Consider the following 1513-nt stretch of genomic DNA (forward strand, 5'->3'; position numbering starts at 1 on the left):
CTGGAGGACAGGAGAGCACTGTGGGAGAAGTCCTTGGCAACAGCCCAGTAGAGTGTCCATAAAAACTGCAGCCAGCGGTAGCAGGGGCAACTGATAATTGGTAACAGACTAAGCACAAGCACTCCCCTCAAAGGTGACTTGAGGGCTGGCGATGGCTTGGTGAATGACCTGCTTGCCTTGTAAGTACGAGAAGCCTGAGTTCAATCCCTAGAACCCACGTGAAAATGTCTGGCAGGGTGACACAAGCACATACTCCCAGCACTGGAGAGGCAGAGATGGGAAGATCTCTGAGGTTTGCTGGTATCTTCAGGCCAGTGAGAAATCGTATTTCAAAAATAAGTTGAAGGGAGTTGTCCTCTGGCTTTCACACAACATGCACATACGTGTGCACAGGCATGTGCTACCCTTCACACACAAATAGCACAATTCTTAAAACAGTGAGCAATACATAGGGGGCTACACAGGGGACCACACAGGAGAAGACCACACACGAGAAGAACACACAGGGGAAGAACACAGGAGGAGACCATGCAGGAGGAGACCACGCAGGAGAAGAACACGCAGGAGAAGACCATGCAGGGGAAGACCACGCAGGAGAAGATCACGCAGGAGAAGAACACACAGAAGATCACGCAGCAGAAGACCATGCAGGAGAAGACCACTCAGGAGAAGACCACGCAGGAGAAGACCACGCAGGGGAAGATCATGCAGGGGAAGACCACGCAGGGGAAGACCACGCAGGGGAAGACCACGCAGGGGAAGACCATGCAGGAGGAGACCATGCAGGAGGAGACCACGCAGGAGAAGACCATGCAGGGGAAGACCACGCAGGGGAAGACCACGCAGGAGAAGAACACACAGAAGATCATGCAGCGGAAGATCACGCAGCGGAAGAACACGCAGGGGAAGACCACGCAGGAGAAGATCACGCAGGAGAAGAACACACAGAAGACCACGCAGCAGAAGACCACGCAGGAGACGACCACGCAGGAGAAGACCACGCAGGGGAAGATCATGCAGGGGAAGACCACGCAGGGGAAGACCACGCAGGAGGAGACCACGCAGGAGAAGACCACGCAGGAGACGACCACGCAGGAGAAGACCACGCAGGGGAAGATCATGCAGGGGAAGACCACGCAGGGGAAGACCACGCAGGAGGAGACCACGCAGGAGAAGACCACGCAGGAGACGACCACGCAGGAGAAGACCACGCAGGGGAAGATCATGCAGGGGAAGACCACGCAGGGGAAGACCACGCAGGAGGAGACCACGCAGGAGAAGACCACGCAGGAGACGACCACGCAGGAGAAGACCACGCAGGGGAAGACCACGCAGGAGGAGACCACGCAGGAGAAGACCACGCAGGAGAAGATCACACAGGAGAAGAACACACAGAAGATCATGCAGCGGAAGATCACGCAGCGGAAGAACACGCAGGGGAAGACCACGCAGGAGAAGACCACGCAGGGGAAGACCACGCAGGGGAAGACCACGCAGGGGAAGACCACGCAGG

At 56.6% G+C, this 1513-nt stretch overlaps 1 protein-coding gene across 1 annotated transcript in view; it reads left to right on the forward strand.

The window, feature by feature from the left end:
* The first annotated feature begins 528 nt into the window (after positions 1-528).
* Positions 529-1513, forward strand: part of Tcerg1l (transcription elongation regulator 1 like) — a 254902-nt gene continuing 253917 nt past the window's right edge. Inside the window, exon 1 of the mRNA XM_017801666.1 lies at positions 529-1508. Within this exon, the coding sequence (XP_017657155.1) occupies positions 529-1508 (980 nt within the window). The remainder of the gene's footprint in view (positions 1509-1513) is intronic.

This window comes from Nannospalax galili, unplaced genomic scaffold (genome assembly GCF_000622305.1).
Source record: "Nannospalax galili isolate Female #2095 unplaced genomic scaffold, S.galili_v1.0 scaffold1223, whole genome shotgun sequence".
Taxonomy (NCBI): domain Eukaryota; kingdom Metazoa; phylum Chordata; class Mammalia; order Rodentia; family Spalacidae; genus Nannospalax; species Nannospalax galili.